This window comes from Blennius ocellaris (assembly GCF_963422515.1).
Source record: "Blennius ocellaris genome assembly, chromosome: 2".
Classification (NCBI taxonomy): Eukaryota; Metazoa; Chordata; class Actinopteri; order Blenniiformes; family Blenniidae; genus Blennius; species Blennius ocellaris.
In genome coordinates, this window is record NC_137651.1 from 14,406,094 (window position 1) to 14,423,407 (window position 17,314).

Genomic DNA, 17,314 nt, shown 5'->3' on the forward strand with positions numbered 1-17,314 from the left:
ACAACAATCTGAATCAAAAGTTTCACATTATCCTGTTACAGTTGCATGATTGAAATTTGTTTTCCATGCTGAAACCATTTCCACACTTTGTTCCGTGATTATGATGAAAAAAAAACAAAACAGTGAGGACACAGCGTCACAGTTCTCATTGACTTTATTGTAAATCTTACACAGGTCAAAAACTGAAGTGAGTCAGACCAGGCGGCTGGACCGGAGAAGTGGCCACAGCTTCAGCCAGCTTACAGACCGCTGCTGCCTTACGAACTAGAACAGCCAACACCAGTCTGATAAGCTAGCTGACAGAGTGGGAAACATGGAAGAGGATCTCCTCCTCCTGCTGGAGATGAATGAACTGAACCTACTATGACTTTAGAAGCACCATCACAGGAGGATTTAGTTAACAGGAAAGCTTGAAAGACAACAGGAAAAAACAAAAAAACAAACAATTTGGAGCAGCGATCAACATACACACACATTAAGGAGAGCATTTTGGTTCACTTACCTTAAAGATGGCCATCTCTAAGAAATACATATTACGAAACATCACAGGGTTACAGGAAAGCTCTTGATATGAAGCTATTAATACAAAAAAAAAAAAAGAGAGACTCAGACTTTGAAAGGAGTGCCATGACTTCCATGTTTTATATATGATCTGGTTCAACCTAAATGTACAGAATAGAAATGAGACTAGTTAGCTGAGTACAATGTCACTTTACAAATGATATCACCTTCTCTTGTGTTTTGGTTGAAGTTGACTCATGTCCACACAGACCAGTAAGATAGAAATACATCTGAGCATACCGTCAAAAGACTTTTAAGATATTTACACAATGTGCAAACCGTCAATACCACACTGTTTTCAGTGACCAGAAACAAAAGAGGACCAGTTGGACTCGCCGTTAAAAAGGACAAAGAAACCCTGAAAAACAAACGCCATCTTGTAGCAGTGACCCTGGCAGCACATGGTACAAAGAAATCAACATCCGTCCAGACGTCAATGTTACAAAATTAAATAGAAACCCAAGTCCACGAGTCAGGAGCTGTATTCGAGGGAAGTCCGAGCTTCCCGTCTTGCATAAGGCATGGCATCCGATGGGCACTGCCCCGACGCAGCAGTCTCCACCGAGCTGCTGCTTTTACTTCTGAGGTCAATGAATGGGTCAATTTAACGTTAAAAGTAACATGTCAAGATGAGCAGCAGAACCAATCGCACAAAACACAAACAGATGAGAGGAAGAACTACAAAACCTGAAGAGGGGAAACGATAAACTGCACATACATCCTCAAAGGAAGCTCTCGCGCACCAACAAATGATGGCTGCACGTTCTTTCTTTTCTGATTTTTTTCTTCATTATTTACTTTTAGGTGTTCAGCCTCTTGGAACATGGGTGAGAGGGTGAGGTTTGTCGTTAAAGTTGTGAGAGGCTGGGGCTGAGTGGAAGGATCTCAGCAGCAGCAGCAGAAGAAGAAGAAGAAGAAGAAGAACAAACACAGTCTCTTGGATGTTTGTACCGCTCCATCTTCTCCGTCACTTGGTTTTCTCCTCGGAGTGCCTCAGCTGCTGCAGCCGCTTGGCGTGGCTCTGAGCCATGGAGTTCACGATGGAGATGACGAAGTAGGCCACCATGACCAGCACCACCTTCTCGAACACCCACGACAGCCAGTTCTCATCCTGGGAGAGACAGAATCAGGAAACGTGGCAGCAATTACTACTGCGGAGCTCCAGGGAGAACTCCACTCGTGATGGCGTTTTACTGTAACTCTGCTGTCCGCACATTAAAAGAGGGCAGCAGCTTTAAAACAGAACTACTTGGAATACAGGCTTCCAAAAACATTGAGAAATCATAAAATGGTAAAGACCATAATTTAATTTCGAACATTGAAACTCATATGAATGTATTACAACAAAACTGAAATGTTTAATGTTTTAATGTTGATTTTGGTTAGAAGTCAAATAGAAAATATATTGTTCCAAAGTATTATATCACATACTGTCAAATGCTTTACTTTTTTTTTTTTTTTTTTTTAACTTGGAGGGTATCATATTTATTATTATGCTTAAACTTTTTTTCTCTTAAATGTATTTTTGATACAATCAGCAGATTAAACTTTATTTCCTAATTTTCTTCTAATTTATCAAGACGTACTTATATTCCCATCTAATGGATAGAACACGCAGGACAGGGCAACTAAGAATCAATTTGATGATATTTCCCAATCATTTCCCGAAGAAATAATTTGTCCAATTGCTTTTTAAATAATAATAATAATAAAAAAAATAAATCAATTTACCAACCTGGTGAATTGAACATATTGAAGTTCATTTTGGAAACCATTTCAAACAAAAACATGAATATATGTCCTATACCAACAACACATTTTTTGGGAAAATAATTATTTTTCTTAAGTTTAATTTCTTTCCGCTATTTCTCCAGTGGTGTGTGGAAGTCACAAACTCTTAAGTGTGTAACTCTTAATGTGAAGTCCACAGAATTATACTTATATAAAGGTCACATAAACAAGGGTGTGATATTTCAGAGGTGCTGCAGTTTGTCACCTGAATGTGGTGAAAATATAAATGTGTGGTACTTACTGCTGGTGCGCTCCCTCCGGCATGGTGCAGCTTGTTCCTTTGTGCTTCCAGGTACTGACTGAAGGGCTTCTGAAGCGACGGGCCCAGCTTAGGCACGGACCTGACGCAGCAAAGGAGAGAGGACAAAGGCAGAAAAAGTCACTTACCCATGAACCACACCCTCCAAACATAAAGGTTTGAGCTCCTCGACACCAAGTGAGCGCCTCAGAATGCTGCCCATGAAGTCGTCTTTGGGATCCAGCAAGGAGCGGCTGCTGAAGGCCCGGTTCTCTGGTCCTCTGCTCATTGTCACTGTGAGCTGGAGGAGGCAGCAGAAAGGAGTGCAGCTCAAACTCCTCAGCTCTGCTTTTATACTCCTCAGCTCTATAGGAGTCTGTGTCAGCCCCCTTCGAGCAGGAAGTGAGTCGACATGATGTCATCACCTTTACCACCATCGCTGCTTTCTGGGTGGAAACACATCCAATCAAGGGCGTGTTTATGTCCTTATTGGGTAGCGTGGATTTCAACTCAGCAGGGGGCTGGTCAGAGGAGATACCATTTTGGACTCATATTATAGTTTTATAATTTGGCCAGGAGCAGCAGCTTGAATCTGCTCCATGATCATCACTTTAAAATATACAATAAGCTGGCGACTAAATTGAAATCTGTCTGCTTGGGACACAAACATATCGTCTGGACTTCACTAGACTAAGCAAAACCAAGGGAGATAACAAACATGGGGTAATTGCTGATGCCAAATGAATCCAACGACTTCTGGGTGAGTCATTCTTGTCATTGCTGCCACTTTACATGAATACACACAGGTTGAAGGGATTGGAAACATCCTGCATCAGCGGGGAAGCATCGCAGCGACTCACCGGAGGACTTCTAGTAGACGTCATATGAAACTCTGGAAAGAACCTTGAGTTTCATTTAAAAGATTGTCCCAAATATGGTCTGCTGGGTGTTTACTTATGATCCTTATAAATCATCTGAATCTGAGATAACGTTGCTTTTTTAGCACCTGACATGGTGTCTTCACACCTCGCCGGGGCAAAGCTGAACACGGTGAGTCACATCAACATGTTGGGACGGGATCTCACACTCCTGACCACCAGAGCTGCAGGGATGGATCGCATGCAGACGGCGGCAAAAAGAAATGCCATTGTGTGGAAAAATGCAAAACGCACGCACGTTTGCCTTCCGCAGTGAAAGCGTTTATTCATAGGGAATCCCCTACTGGCAGGCAGAACGCTTCAGAAAAGGTTCACAAATGTATTGTCAACCACGAAACCAAGAGGAAAGACTGAGATGCTGCAAAGCACCTCACCTAACGCAGCCTCTCGCTCACACGCCACGACAGTTTACAGAGTAACACTTACCCGATGAGCGCCACCATTTGTTCCACTATGTGCTTACTGAAAGTGATGATCACAAATAGTTTCTGCAAGAAAGAAGATCAAAACTTGAGTCTTAGTATTATGTGAGATTAGGAACAGACACCGAGAAAACAAAGAATTCATTAGCTGTTTATGGGACATGTGAGTAACTTTGGAGTGTGTTTGGGAGGTCTGTGGCAGAAACACTTGAGATTCATGATTCGAGTTGCGTCCACATCTGCCACTGCTCACAGACACTAATTCACCAAACTCAAACCTGGTTCTGAGTTGAACTTTGAGCTCGGAGGGGCTTTGTGTGGTGTGCGGAGCGGCGTGGGGGGGGGGGGGGGGGGGGGGGGGACCGCAATATTTGTGTCCGGGTCTGAAACTGATCAGCCTCAAAAGAGCATGACACACAGCCCCCCTGGACCACATCAGACAGGATGTGATATATATTGTCCAAGAGGTTGAAGGTAGAGAAATGGAAAAGGCAAAAAGACAAAGCGGCGCCCTCCCCCTCTCTCGAACCCCCCCCCCCCCCCCCCCCCACCTCTCTCTCTCGACCCCCCGCAGCCTCTTACAGTCTGCTCAATTTCCTTCTCCCAGGTCGGCCTCCCTGTGTCCACTCTACATCCCCTGTTCCCCCCCGCTGATCACAGTCCTCTTTGCTGGAGATCTCTTGGTGAGATCACTGGCTGGTACCAGTAAAAAAAAAAATGGATGTGTTCAGTTTGTTAAGGCTTTAAGCGACTCACCCGCAGTCAAAGACCTTTTCAGACATTAGTCATTGCTGTGGCAGACTCAACAACGCTCTCCTTAATTAGCAATCGTCTTGATCTGGTGCATTTCTAAAAATCCAAACTTATTAACGGGACTTCTTAAAGCTTCCTTCCGTGAGCCTGTTTGGATAGTCAGGATGTCTCACAAAGCTCCAAAACGCGAGTAAGGAATCCCCAGAAGAGAAGAGCGCCATCAGAAAGAGCTAATCAGGAGTGTGCGATTAAAGACTTTCTCAGCTTCTCATGGTCACGGAGTCATGAGCTCAGCGCTCCACTTGATCTTTCCCACACGTTTTGAGGTTGTGGGAATCAGTCAGCAGCACATACATGGCGGGTCTTTACTTTCGTCTGGTTTTTTTTTACTTCATTGTGGCAATGAAGCCGAATCACATTCGACACCCAGCCATACGCAGACATGACGGCATGTGATCGCAGCCTGGTTCCATTAGAAGTGACCTGTACACCCACAATGAGCTTTTCATTGCAGCGACTCACCTGTATGTGCATCTTGATGATGGCTTTCCCAATCAGAGTCGCACCAAAGAAGGTCCAGAAGGGGACGAGGAAATGACCGCAGGTGATTCCAGCCAGGTCAAACAGGGGATTGGGAATCTGAAGTGTACAGATGAAAAAAAAAAGACAATGTATCTGATCCATGGCCTGAACTTCAGTGAATAAGGTTGACTTCCTCATTTCCCCCCCCTGGTTATTTCAAACTAAGATTAGTACAGTAATACAAGGCACAGAATACAAAATTAAATATCTGTGCTATGTAATAGGACAAGTGTCATTTTGGGTTTATTTTGTAACATTTTAAGAATACACAGCAGTTCTGCTTCACACCACACAGTGAGAAAAACTGTACAAACATCAACATTGCACACATAAAATTCATGCTGTTTCACTTTGATGCCAGTTATAAGTTACCAAATACTGAGAAACCTTTTAACTGTAAAAATGGTAAACATGTGTTTTACTCTTCCAAAAAGATATTGGTTATAAATTGCAAGTGAAGCTGTTTATTAAATGATCAAAACATAAAATAAAGTTGTGAATTAGCCTTCAACAAGACTCAGGGGATGATCGTGTTTCAGGTGATGATTATTATTCTGAAAATCCCCTGATGTGGGTTGGGACGGACTTCAGACAGAAGACGTGTGGAGATTCAGAATTACTAAATTTAACATCAATGATTTGGTGCCGTTGGTGAATCGAGACCATGCGGCCAGACATTTAAGTTAAATCGAGGGTTTTTTATTTTTGAAACACATAAATTCTGTAAATTTGGTCAAAGTAGAAAGGCGATGTCTGGTAAACAGCTATTTCATTTTAGCTTGTTCTACCAACATCTTCAGTCAGACACCCTAAAAACAAAACAACCGGCAAAACATCAGACTTTGTCCTCACCACAATGCTGCTTTCTACTATTTTTTCTTTATAACTGACTAAAAAACCCCACAATCATTCTGCACCTAATTCTAACTTTGTAAACTATAAATACTGCTCATCGCAAAACTGTTTCTATTTTGTTTTTAATATGGTAATTGAACACACTCATTTGCACAATCTTTTATAATCGATAGTACTATTGTACAATGTACAGTAAAATGTAACAAATAAAATGCATGATTGATTTGATCTGGCTTGTTGAAGATGCTTCAGTGAAGAATAATTGCTACTCACTGAAGCGCAGGCCAAGATGCCGAAGAAACCCACTTTCTGCACCATATGTTGGACTCCCAGTTTGGCTCGTGTGACAAAATCCTGCAAAAGCAAAAAAGAAAAACAAAACTAATTTAAACACTTGGCATGATTACTGCCTGATTGATATATATATATATATATATATATATATATATATATATATTCATGATGCGGTTTGACTTTCCCAACCACAGTGAAATTTCAGACAAATCTGAACACTTGTTTCCACAAACTGTTATTTTAAATCCCTGACAATAAGCACAATGCGCTGTGCTTCTTGCAAATGTGTGGTTGTTACCCACTTGGATTTTAACAGCAGCGACGTCTGCAGTGTTATTACAAGGAACAAGAGCCATGGTAAAAAGAAAAAGAAAAGAAAAAGAGAGCGAAAGCTGTGGTACTATTTCAGATCACTGAGAGTTTCTTAGGGGTGAATTAGTCTGAAAAAGAGCTGCTGCATCATCGGATTATATCAACATCCTTAAAAGCCGCCACCTTCTTGATGTCCTCGCACACCACTTCATTATCATTTTAATACATTTCAGAACTAAATTACTTTTAGCTATAACACATATATTCAGTTTCTGTTTAGCAGATTATAATTTACATTATTAATTGAATGCTGGCAAAATATAGTCTTCTTTTTCCAACATGCAATTATGATGCATTGCTTTGCTTTATTGTTGGCAAATATATTTTGCATGATGACTAATGTAAGGTTATTGGCTTTTATTTTACTTATTTGAATAAAAGACTTGATCACCTGATCTGTCAAAGAATTTTGGTGCTAATATAAAGACACAATCTGTGAGCGCCATCTGTGCAGTGACTTTAGGTTTGTCCATCTTTAATTCAGCATTTTCTGTGACAATCATTCCCATTTCTACCATTTGGAGATCGGGTCATGACCAAATTGTATCCGACTGCTCATCCAAGCTGTTGCCTGGTAACCAGTGATACATTCTGTAGAGATCCTGAGGTAAATCACCCGATGAAAGATGTGGTATGAGGTGGCCTCTTCAGCTCTTTTTTCTGCTGAGAACAAGTGAAGTGAGAAAAGGTGATGGAGACAATGCCCACAGTTTTGCTCAGTTCTGTTGCGCTGACTCAGCATCTGATCCCAGCAGCCTGCAGTCATGTGAGCTGGGTTCCTGACAGTCCTGTCTGTCATTCAAATTAGAGGCCGGTGAAAAGAGACACGGAGGGAGGAAGCAGGAGGGCGGGGAGAGCAAAGCCCGAGGGATGATTAAAGGGGGGTGCTGTGCTCAGGGTGACTCACCCGCGAACACACAGATTTACTGGAAGTGCAAGGGGGGAGGGGCTTCACTGAAGTCACATGCAGCTTTAAGACCAATCAGCTGACTGTGGCTCCATGGTCAGTTGAGCTTGGGAAAATTGGACTACCGTATTTTCTGCCCTATAAGGCGCACCGGACTATAAGGCACACCTACATTAATTGACATAATTTACAACTTTGTTCATATATAAGGCGCACCGCCCTATAAGGTGCATGGAATAGACCAGTGGTCAGCAACCTTGACAGCTCAAAGCCATTAGGTTACATTTTCCACAGATTCTAACACCTAGAGAGGTGCACATGCCTTATTTTGATAGTCCTACCTGCAGCCTATGCCAGGAGGACACTACACACAAAACCTTCTTCACTGCTGGTTGACAACTTACAACTACCAGTAATAATAATGATAATAAACTAAACTACGTGAAGTAAGCAACAAAAACACAACACAACACAATTATTACCGACACCACAAACCAAATATAACCCCCAATAATTGCATTTAAAACACCACAAACAGCTGCAATGAATTATGGGAGTTTCTATCGGCTTCACTGAGGAGCTCAGGATGTCCCATCATGCCTTGCAGCGACAAATTTTGTGTTGTTGGAGGTTATTGTGGGTTTTTGTTGGGCTTGTGTGTGTGTTGATTGTGTTTATGCTGTGTTTTTGTTCCCCAGTTTAGGGAGTAATTATTTCATCTAGTTTATTTTGGTTTGTTAGAATGTTGGTGTGCAACCATGAGTGATGAATGTGTTGTGTGGAGTGTCGTCCGCTCTGAAGCTCCGGTAGCGAAGTTAGAGTTGTCAAAATAAAAGCTTCTGGGTGTTCAGCTGTCAAATAGCAGTCTCAAGTAGCGCAATTCTTCCATATATAAGGCGCACCGGGTGATAAGGCGCACTGGCAGCTTTGGAGAAAATTTGAGGTATTTAGGTGCGCCTTATAGGGCGGAAAATACGGTAAATCAAGTCAGATCGTATCACATTGGGTTGGTGGGCGACTTCTAAACAACTATAATTATGGTGATGATTCAAACAAAGAGATACTTAAACTTTCAGTGAAGTTCCCGGGTTTCTTTTGGTTTAGTCGGTGGCGACAAATGTGAAATAAATTTCAAGATTTGCTCATTTCTTTTTGGTTGATTGTGTTTTTTGTGATACTAAATACTGAATTAGGAACCTCAGTGACCAGTGACATGCCTCAAACACTTCTTCCTTTTGGGCTTGTTGGATGGAAAGCACACCTGAGGGCTTGTGGTCTTAAACATTATGTCACAATATCAAGACAGTCATGCATGATAAACTCTTGTGTGTGTACCACTCTCACCTGGGCACCCTCGGCCTGCTCCAGCATCTCCTCAAATTCTTCATAATCTTCGTCGTCTGGATCAGCTCCCGACTGTCGAGCTGCTCGGGCCATGAAATACGGAGGCAGTTCTCCAATGGCGGTGCCAGCACCCTGAACACAAACGCCACAAACTGTCACCTGCCGGAGTTTGTGTTTTACACATTGACAACACATGACGGGAAGAAAATTCTGTATTTTTGGAAAAATCCAAATTAGGGAATGGTTGAGTTGTATGTGCTCCCCACCGACTTCTGACACTTTAAACATTTTGGATCCCACTGCTGAGTCTTTACTCAAACTGCTACTCACCCACATGCAGGCCTCCAGGCGAACCTTGGACATGATTGAGAAGAGAGAGATGGCACCCTCGATGCCCTCTCCTTGGGGACAGATGATCTGGTCGGGGTATGGCGGCTCCGGGAAGTCTGTGGAGCCGCACTCGTACGCTGCCAGGGTTACCGATGCTATGTGAGGACCCTGGAAGACAGAGCGGACATATGGAGTCAATGACAAGCTTTAACAGACTTGCAGCCTTGTACTGGAGCTTCGGTGAGCTCTGCTACCAGATTTAGAACAAGAGGAAGACGGAGGTGCTTTGTAAATCATAACTGGAGACTGTGCATTGCAACAGAAACACATTTCACTACAGAAGGATTCCAGACATACACAGTCAGTCGTGCAATAAGTGCAGCTTCATGAGAGTCAGAATGTTGTGCTCCCTTAAGTTTTTTGATTTGTTCTTCATTCAAACTTGAGCTGGATTTGCATGGTGATACACAGGTGGAGCATAGAGTCATTTGCCCACAGTTCCAGCAGCTGAGTCACCCAGTGATTCCGACAGGTCGGCCTGTCATCATTTATCACTGCAGAGATGTCGAGTTACACAGAGCCACCTGGCCTCGCCAACAGCTGGCCCACCTGTGACGACAACACAGCTTGTCCATTATTCCTGGTTGGGGTGATGCAGTGAACGCCGACGCGAGATGGACAGCACACAACTACTGTGTGTTGACTGCTGCCGACCCTTCACCAACAGTTTCCATCCCACCGGAGTATCAGCGCACACACACCCATTTTCCAACCAAAGAAGGTTTAATTTATCATTTCTGCCACCTGAAGCTGGATACTGAATGTTTAGGTGATGGGCGAATGAATCCATAATGCAACAAGCCTCAGATAGCAGAACAAAAGTGCTCACTGAAACCTTTTCTTCTGTTAAAACTAGTTCATCAGTAATGGGGTCTAAATGTCAGGAATCTGCATCAATTTCCTGAATGACCTCAGAAATGTTTACGGAAATGTACATCTTGACCTCTGGGATGAAAGGTGTGGTTACAAGATATATTCAAATTAAAATAATCTCTTGGAGATCATCAGCACAAAGCCTACTTTTTTGAAAGTTGCGGGGAATGATCTGTATAGATAAACATTAATATTGATCAACAAACTTAAACCAACCAGATATCTTTATACAGTTTCCCACACAGGTATCATAAAAGCATGCATTGTTTCACCACAACATTAGTACAAGTATCCAGCACTTAAATGCAGAGTTCTGACCTCCAAAACATCCTGATGAATCAGAAGATTATACTGTCGAATGGATCCCCCTCACCCCTGTGAACACTGATCTCATCCTCTCTATGGGGTTTTCCGTTAATACTTCAGACTTGAGCTAAAGCCGCAGAGCAACTCCGATGGTTGAAATGTGTTATTTTCCTCTGAATCAACACTGGGAGGATTTAGGAGCCCCTCAATAGCTGACATCAACACTGAATTAAGAAATGCACAGATAAGAGCTGTTTGAAAATGACGAGGAGAGGGTGAGAAGGAAATACTCTCCCGATGAGCAACAGGTTGATATCATGGGGCAAATAAGTTGAGGTAAGCCTTTCTGGGAACTGTGATAGTATAAGATACTCAAACAAAAGAGAGCATTCTAGGGCTATTATGCGATAAAGGATTGCTGCATGTGTGTGAGGAACCGGGGGTGTAGGTTTTGAGCAGATGGCAGGAGGAGTAACAGTGAAACAATGAGAAAAATAAACTAAAATCTGAGCTGATATATCCAGATATATTTTCTAAGCCTCTTTAAGAGACTGTCACAACTAACTGAATTACGCATCCAATTTATTTTCACAGTATGCTACATCACATGCTGGAGAAATGAGAGTCACGCGTTTCTCGTCAGACCACCAGTTTAAGGTTTCATAGGGACAGAAGATGGACGAAAAAACTAAATGCACTTTGTTCACTTAAATGCACGAACCAGGGTGGGGGCAGAGTGTGAATTTAGTGGTTGTTTATCAGTGAGTGTCACGGAGACTGAAAGCAAGAAACGAGACACGCAGAGATTACAGGTGGAAAATAACTATAACGGAAAACGATTCAAGTATTCAAACTGGAAACCTCACCGGTGCCACCTTTTTTAAAACACTAGTAACAGTATGAGTACTAACCTTTAGCCATTTGTCAATACCGAGTACAGATACAAGTACTAATGAAGTGCCATTAAGCCTAATTCATACGGCTTATGCAAACGACGTGCGAAAGCTGCGTATCGCCGCTGAACACCTCTGCACCGCATCTGTAGTATTGGTACATCCCGAATCTAATAAATGAACGTATTTAAATCCTTTTAGTTGTATTCTTTATAATGATAGCTCAATATTCATGGTAGAAAAAGAAAAAAAAAGAAAAATCAAAAAGAGAATTACTTCAGGTCAGACTTTGTCCGCTATTTTTTCCAAGACATCATCATTGTTACAATTAATATTTTTTTAAATGCTTAAAAAGGGTTTTGTTTATACGTGATGAGTGAAAAATAACAGTCCAAATACAGTGGTGTTTTGTGGCGTACGAGCAGGCAAACTAGAAGTTGTATTAACCAAAAAGAAAAAACTAAACGTGTTTGGAACGCAGTGGCGAGTTCACACTAAAACAGTGTCATTGAATGTTGTGAGAGTTAAAGCTGGAAAGTGTTATGAGTAAGAGTGTTTGAAACTGATGCCAGGTTGTTCCATATGTGGGAGACGACTGCGTCTGTGCTGAAAAAGAAATGCCCTTCACATAAAGAGGAGCGAGGCAACGAGGTGAAATGTCAGTATTGAACACAAAGAGAAGAGTGTGTAGTCAGAAGCACACAGAAGACGTGACACCACAACATCATCACTGCGCACAGAGAGGGGCGGAGGATCAACGCTCAGTTGGAAGAAATCAGTGGAGGTGGCGTTAGTAGTTTTGAGGAACAGGAAGGTAACGATTTCAACTTTTCCCATTGTTTCATTATGATGGAAACAGCTGAGTCAGCTGGCCCACATCTGCACACGTTCTGTACAGCAGAAGCCACATCATCAGCACTAAGTGGACGCTGGTGGAGGGTTAATTCCTCTCTTTCATATGGCTACATTCTCCTTTCCTCCTATTTTGTTAACCACAACCAAGACAGATGACATAGATTTCAATGACTCAGTCACGTAGTCACTTTGTGACTGCCTGTCAGGGGGGGGGGGGGAATTACACGTCAGTCTTGGTTCGTCTAGGACAGATGGGTGACAAAAGTCTGTAGTTTAAAAATAAAGTCAAACCTTTCGCAGTGTTTAGAGTGTAGATGATACTGTCACCTCGCAGCGACAGGCACACATGTATAGGGGACTGGTGAAATACTGGAAAATGTCCATTCTGGATTTGTTGGACTGAGAGTGCTCCATTGCTCTGCCTCTTTTATATACATTTCTTCTCAAACACACATGATTCATTTGACAATCAAACCTGTTTCCCCAGGCTCAGGATGGAGAACAGGACCACCTGGACAAAGAGACCTGGTCCATAATTGTGTGTGCACTCACATAGTGTTTGGCAAAACGTCTCCACTGGTCACAAACTATTCTTTCACCACTACACTGTGTGTATCACACATACTCGGGGCCCCGTTTACACAACAACGAATACGAGTGTATCCGAAAAACTTTCTTCACTTTTGGGGGGGGGGGGGGTCCATTTACACGACGCCGGTGTGCGGATGCACTGTGTCCAGGAAGTTTTTATCTCAGCTATCAAGGGGGAAAGATTCTGTCGCGATTCCCTCCTGCAAAGACCGATGGAGGCTACTGAGCACTGTTACTACGCATATGTCTCTTACCCCCCGTTAAGAAATACTTCCCTCTTCTCCTCCGCCTGTAAAAAACATGGCGGACCCATAGTGGTATGACTCGCGGCCCATATTCTAGTCCATATCAACAGATTTATGGTTGAGACTCACCCGTTTGGTTTCAGAACAAAAACAATCAACCGCACCTTCCCGTGGCCCGGTATACTAACTACATCATTGTCAGTGTGTCCGCTGCTGCAGTGTAACCCCCCCCCCCCCCCTTTTTTTTTTTAACGGATTAGGTGTTGTCATGTGAAATGTTGTTGTGTAAACATGGCCTCAGACAAGAAGACGTACACGAACATAGCATATGCTCAATGATTGGCTTTTTTACATGGAACAGTGTACAGAGGTGCCTTACTTTCTACATGTATCATGTTAAGATTGTAATAAATCAACATTGTTTCTCACTTCAAATGACTAAAACAAAACTATTCCAGGAACATACCGGTTTCAGAAGTTAGCTACGGAGGGGGATGGGTGGATGGTAGGTTTCCTGCTCTCCCTTTACTGAGAACAGTTTCTTAAACTGTGTGAGACTTAAAACTACATTTCCGTTGGGAAAAACCTCTTATTTCTTTGTAATTGAAAGCAATTTATTCCAATAGGAAATACAAGCATATAGCTTAGCTGAAGTGGTTTAAAACAAAAAAAGTGGCTTGTGCATTTCCAAATATTCTGTGTCCACTTACCAGGTAGAGGAGAAAAGTGTGCAGACCAGTACCAAGGCCCACCGAGGACAAGATCCCAAGGCCTACCCAGTAGGCACACCATAGAAACTTCTTCTCCAGGTACTCCACATACTACAGAACAGAAGAATGGAAAGATGCTCATAATATATATCATTCAAAAGGGAAGTATAGAAGAGTATAGAAGAGCAGTCAGTAAACTGGAAAGATTCAAAAAGAATATAATTATAAACACTTATTGTGGTCAAAATGAAAGTCTGCAAGTATTTCAAGGTATATGACCTTGTTTTTAAACATTATATGTTAAGCATGCCATTTTCAAATTGATTTGATCATTTTCAGTCACATTTTCTGCCCACGGAGAGCAGTTTAAGTATTATCTCATTGCTACAGTGCTGGATGTGTTTGAACTGAAGTGTGACAGACTGTTGCAGAAGCCAATCTATAAACAGAACTTCCAGCCAACTCACAGTGTGGTCAAGGGTTACTTGACAACAGCGCACACGCCACATTATCTCCCAGCACAATCCTTCTTCTCGGGCAGTTTTTCGGTGGTCACACACTGACTTATCATTAACCTTCGAACGTGTCGGTGATGAAGCAACGGTGTTGATTATTAACGTCACTCAAACAAACAGGTCCCAACTTACATGTTGGTGGGCGCCCTCAGTGGAATATGCGATGGAGAAAAGAGAACATAACACCAAAAATAAAAATACTGCGCCCCGTCGCTCCCATAGCCTGAACAAAGAAGCAAGAAAACAATTAATTATTGGTTTCCCAGGCCATTAAAAAAAAGGACAATGGCATTAATATCTAGCGAGCTTGGAATGCAAGAGGCATTCGTTTGTTAAGACTTGTGCTTTTTTTTTTTTTTAAACACAAACAGCTATTTCTTGCATTACTCATATCAAATCATAGTCTCAGGAGTTATAAGGGTTTTCATAATAATTTCACTACCGTGACTAGGAAAAACACAATAAAAATCAGCTTCGCTTCTTACTTGAACGTCCATTCCTTTAGCTTAATGAACGTCTCCAGGAGAAAGTAGTGTAGAGTGGTGACAGGCCTCTTCCACAACACCAGAGACAGGCGCTCTTCTTTATCTTTCTGCCGCCTGTCTCTTACCGACGAGTCTGGGGAAGAAAAAGAATTACAATCGCCCTGCTTAGCATATGTTGTACCACTCACAACATCGATTATTACATCTTGTTCGCTTGGCAAAACTAAATGCATGTCAACTACGACAAATCTGCTTCGAGCCTATTGCACCCATAAACACCGAAAGTAGGCCAGAGTGAACGAGCCCAAGAGCTTGTGTGACCTGTTCTCAGTCATGGCAGTTTACGCAATATCAGTTTTCAGGGACACTGGAGGAATGAATGATAACATTTCTATTATTGCCCTGCCTCATAGATGGGCAGATGATAAAAAAAAAACTACTTTAAAATGAGTAGAGCAGAGATGAACGAAAATGATTTGTGATTTTTACATTAAGTACAAACTATACGTTTTCAAATAAGACATCGCCTGAAGACTTTCTTTAATCATCTCGTACTAAAAAAACTCAAACCAAAGTTATAAACCTGCATGTTTTTCAAAGCAAGGAGCAAATTACCGCTTATGATCTAACACTCCATAGTCATGCTTTACAAGCATACACAGTTAATATTTTAACAGCTGATCAGCCAAACAGCTGTAGGAGTCAACCCTCAATTCCCTGAGACAAGTATAAAGACCTCTGTCTGTGAGCATGAATGGTACAAGACAATCAGAAATGGTCTTCTGAGAGTTGGACCTCAAGAGGAGACTTGTAAAAGCTGGGATTTACGGTGTCTCAAATATAACTAATGTTTAACACGTTAAGTGATCACAGTGACATCACCTGCCAGCAAGCTCCTATTGTGTCTTTTGTCTTGAAAATTATTAAGCCCATAAGAGACAAAAAAAACCAAAAACCAAAAATCCTGTAATAATACAAATAATACAACAAATAATAACTCATTTGATATCAACATTTCAGCTTGTTGACCCCCATCTTCGGCTTTCCAAGTCGAAATATGACTGTCAGCATTTGTTCTCACGCGGGATCTTTTTTTTAATTTTACAAACTTTACATACTGACCACAAAAACAAACCCTGCCTCTCCAACATAATTGAGATGTCAGTTTTTTGTTTTTTTCTGGGGGGGGGGTTCCTCAAGAAATCCAGCCCCTGTAGTATTTTCAGCGCAGTACATTCCTCGGAAGTCAAAGTTGATCCAAACTAACCTGCAGACTTGCCATTCTGTTTGTCTTTCGCTCCAGTGCGTTTCTGAGGCTGTTCGCAGCTATCTCCATTGGCTGCCATGTCCATCACCGTGCGGCAGTTCTGGCACTCTAAGGAAGAGAGACGGCCACAAGTTTCACTCCTTACCGTCCACAGGAACACGACAGAAAGTGCGGGACACAGTTCAGTCAGAAGAACCTTATCAGAGACTGATAAGCAACTAAATATTTGTTAATTGCGAGCCTTTTGTTAACACGCCGATGGCAACAGTGATCGCAACAATAAGATATTTCCCCTCGCCAGCCAAAGTTCAGCCAAGAAGGTGACGTTTTTGGTTTGTCATCATTCAAGGATCAAATCGATTAGAGTTTGGAATATTAACGGCAGGGAGCTTCGGAATAAATCCCGAAAAAAATGCGAACCGATGTCCCATACAGAGCGGATGGGAAAGGCACCTCGTGGAGGACACCAAAGGAGATCAAACGTGTGTTGCCATGGAGACGCTCCAGAGCTCGCGGCTAATATCTCGGTTCGACAAGTATCGATAAACACCGGTGTGACTGTGAGCGTATTGACTCGGCCAGGGGTTGATCTGTGAACCCCTTCTCAGTGTCCCAGTGATGCTGCTGCCTGACAGGCCATTTGGCGTCCATATGTGGCGTTGGCGAAGGTCTGCGTTCTACCGAGGCCACGTTCTGTTCTCGTGGACTTTATGGTGAACGTTTTTCAGTGTGTTAGTCTTTGACGTTTGGATGTCAGACGCGTGCACACCATCACCCTCCACATGCTAACCGGTTAGCCGACACGCTCGCGGTTTAGCTCGGGAGGTCGGGAATCGCCAGATCAAACCACGGCGTTTAAAATCACCCCACAGTGACCTCGTGAGTACGGACGTGCGTAAAACATCTAGTTCTCAGCACGTGGCTAATTTAAAGAGGAGAGAAATGTAATTTAAAGGGCAAATTGGTCGTTAGTTTTCAACAAAATAAATGAGTCGTCGTACCTCTTTCCTGTCCTGTTCACCCGGAAACAAACGAAGAACACGTCAAAGTAAAAGAGGGCCGCTGTCGAGTCCTGAGCACGTCGATTAAAAAAGGTGTTTTATTTGTTACGTTTTCCGTAGAACATT

At 42.4% G+C, this 17,314-nt stretch overlaps 1 protein-coding gene across 1 annotated transcript; it reads right to left on the bottom strand.

The window, feature by feature from the left end:
• Positions 1 to 630: 630 nt before the first annotated feature.
• Positions 631 to 17,204, bottom strand: vmp1 (vacuole membrane protein 1). The gene is made up of 12 exons (XM_080513557.1): positions 17,189 to 17,204; positions 16,188 to 16,295; positions 14,921 to 15,053; positions 14,568 to 14,658; positions 13,921 to 14,031; positions 9,388 to 9,555; positions 9,058 to 9,189; positions 6,414 to 6,494; positions 5,226 to 5,342; positions 3,955 to 4,016; positions 2,594 to 2,693; positions 631 to 1,672 (listed from the first exon to the last, which is right to left on the bottom strand). Exons 2-12 carry the CDS (start codon positions 16,270 to 16,272, stop codon positions 1,529 to 1,531), a joined length of 1,224 nt encoding a protein of 407 aa, XP_080369683.1. The 5' UTR covers positions 16,273 to 16,295; positions 17,189 to 17,204; the 3' UTR covers positions 631 to 1,528.
• Between the last annotated feature and the right edge of the window lie 110 nt (positions 17,205 to 17,314).

Excerpts from the sequence above, each read along its gene's own strand:
- vmp1 (XM_080513557.1), bottom strand. The coding sequence starts at position 16,272 with ATGGACATGGCAGCCAATGGAGATAGCTGCGAACAGCCTCAGAAACGC. Across the intron at positions 9,190-9,387 it reads GCCTGGAGGCCTGCATGTGG|GGTGCTGGCACCGCCATTGG; the intron begins GTGAGTAGCAGT and ends GTTTGTGTTCAG. Across the intron at positions 4,017-5,225 it reads TCATCAAGATGCACATACAG|AAACTATTTGTGATCATCAC; the intron begins GTGAGTCGCTGC and ends TCTTTCTTGCAG.